Raw genomic sequence first — 2,500 nt, 5'->3', positions numbered from 1 at the left:
TGTGTGTGTGTGTGTGTGTGTGTGTGTGTGTGTGTGTGTGTGTGTGTGTGTGTGTGTGTGTGTGTGCAGTAGTGATGTTTATCAGAGAGCAGGACCAGGCCACTTCCTCCTCTTCTTGTAAAATCAGCACATACACACACACACACACACACACACACACACACACACACACACACACACACACACACACACACAGTTTATCAATCTAAATATAATAATAATACTGTGTGTAATTGTTTTTAGTTACATTTATAAATGAATATTTATACATGTATATGACTCCATGACTCCACCCTAGATGTCTGCAGCAGAAGAGAGCGGAGGTACAAAACCTCAGAAGAGTCGAGACAAGAATCACAAAAAGGTACAAATTATTCATTCATTTGTTCTTTCATTTGTTGTGTGGCACAAATTTTTCCTCGTATCAGATTTACTCATAGAGCAACTTTAAAAATGACTGGAGTTTAAAGAAACTATTGATGATAAAGACACGTGAGGAGGAGCCCACGTCCCCTCAGGGTCCTGTCTCATGTCAGCTGTTTTTGTCTCATCACTGTCAACTCTGGACTCTTCATTAGGAAGTGGTTTATATAAAGTGTTTTAGGGATAAATTGGAATTGGATGAGTGATGTACTGAAACACTAAAACTAAAAAGAGTGTGTGTGTGTGTGTGTGTGTGTGTGTGTGTGTGTGTGTGTGTGTGTGTGTGTGTGTGTGTGTGTGTGTGTGTGAGAGAGAGAGAGTGTGTGAGTGTGAGTGTGTGTGTGTGTGTGTGTGTGTGTGTGTGTGTGTGTGTGTGTGTGAGAGAGAGAGTGTGTGTGAGTGTGAGTGTGAGTGTGAGTGTGTGTGTGTGTGTGTGTGTGTGTGTGTGTGTGTGTGTGTGTGTGTGTGTGTGTGTGTGTGTGTGTGAGTGTGTGTGAGTGTGTGTGTGAGTGTTTTACTTATCATGACTGAATGCTTCTTACTTCATAAACCCATTACAGAACACAACAAACACACACCATCATGTCTAATATAAGTCTATATCCGTGTTGCTTTGTGTCATGCAGCCTTTATATTCATGACATCACGTCCACTTCCTGTGCTGCTGAATGTGACCTCAGTCACTCAGACAGAATCGTCTGTTATTCACTTTGTGTTATTTAGCATGTGTTTGATTTCAGCCCACAGCTGAGGCAGTGAAAGGAGCCATTCAGCTGGGCATTGCCTACACCGTGGGGAACCAGACCTCCAAACCAGACCGAGATGTTCTCATGCAAGACTTTTATGTGGTGGAGAGTGTCTTTTTCCCCAGGTATTTCTCACTGCACTGTTATACAGCATTAATTAACTAATGCCTGTGTAATTAGATTAATGGAGTGTTGTGATGAAGCAGAGTTACTCTTACGACCTCTAACAGCAGGACCCCATGTGTTTTATTCCTCTTATTCCACAGAAATTGACATAACAAAACCTAAAAACATTGTTGTGCTGTTGTTCTGTTTAACTGTTAGTGAAGGCAGTAATCTGACCCCAGGACATCACTACCCAGACTTCCGCTTTAAAATCTACGCTCCACTGGCCTTCCGCTACTTCAGAGAACTGTTTGGTATCAAACCTGATGACTATCTGGTGAGTTTGTAGTTGAAAGCTCTGATTGGTGACAGATGAAATGATCTGAGAATCAGCGTTGATCTTTATTGCTGTGGTAGAATTTGGTTATCTGACAATAGAACCATGTTCAGACTTTAGCACCAGCTTTAAATTCCTGTTACTAGTTTTGTTCTCAGTCTCCATCACTGAAAGGTTGGTGTTAAATCTATCATGAACTCAGAAATTACACTGATATCAGTACACGACCACACCTGATTACATACAGCTGCGGAAAAGACATTATTTTATAATCCCACTGTTTATAATGATTTATAATCTCACTCTCTGTGTTTATAATGATTTATAATCCCACTCTCAGTGTTTATAATGATTTATAGTCCCACTCTCAGTGTTTATAATGATTTATAATCCCACTCTCAGTGTTTATAATGATTTATAATCCCACTCTCAGTGTTTATAATGATTTATAATCCCACTCTCAGTGTTTATAATGATTTATAATCCCACTCTCAGGTGTTTATAATGATTTATAATACCACCTTTTTGAAAGTGACGTGACATACGGCTAAATACAGTGACCCAGACTCAGAATTCGTTCTCTGCATTTAACCCATCCAAAGTGCACACACACACACACAGCAGTGAACACACACACACAGCAGTGAACACACACACACAGCAGTGAACACACACACACAGCAGTGAACACACACACACAGCAGTGAACACACACACACACACACACACACACACAGCAGTGAACACACACACACACACACACAGCAGTGAACACACACACACAGCAGTGAACACACACACACAGCAGTGAACACACACACACACACACACACACACAGCAGTGAACACACACAGCAGTGAACACACACACACAGCAGTGAACACACAC

The 2,500-nt window shown here is 41.2% G+C and overlaps 2 protein-coding genes across 4 annotated transcripts in view; one reads left to right on the top strand and one right to left on the bottom strand.

Moving 5' to 3' along the window:
* adamts6 (ADAM metallopeptidase with thrombospondin type 1 motif, 6) overlaps positions 1-2,500 on the bottom strand; it is a 351,012-nt gene that overhangs the window by 195,200 nt on the left and 153,312 nt on the right. The gene's annotated exons all lie outside the window — the stretch shown is intronic.
* Positions 1-2,500, top strand: part of pip5k1ba (phosphatidylinositol-4-phosphate 5-kinase, type I, beta a) — a 17,618-nt gene that overhangs the window by 2,461 nt on the left and 12,657 nt on the right. For both annotated transcript variants that reach the window (XM_047804496.1, XM_047804495.1), the window contains 3 exons: positions 299-364; positions 1,164-1,294; positions 1,494-1,611. In XM_047804496.1, coding sequence (XP_047660452.1) covers positions 299-364; positions 1,164-1,294; positions 1,494-1,611 — 315 coding nt within the window. The remainder of the gene's footprint in view (positions 1-298; positions 365-1,163; positions 1,295-1,493; positions 1,612-2,500) is intronic.

This window comes from Tachysurus fulvidraco, chromosome 20, assembly GCF_022655615.1.
Source record: "Tachysurus fulvidraco isolate hzauxx_2018 chromosome 20, HZAU_PFXX_2.0, whole genome shotgun sequence".
NCBI classification, from domain to species: Eukaryota; Metazoa; Chordata; class Actinopteri; order Siluriformes; family Bagridae; genus Tachysurus; species Tachysurus fulvidraco.
This window is presented reverse-complemented; position numbering and strand designations above follow the sequence as displayed.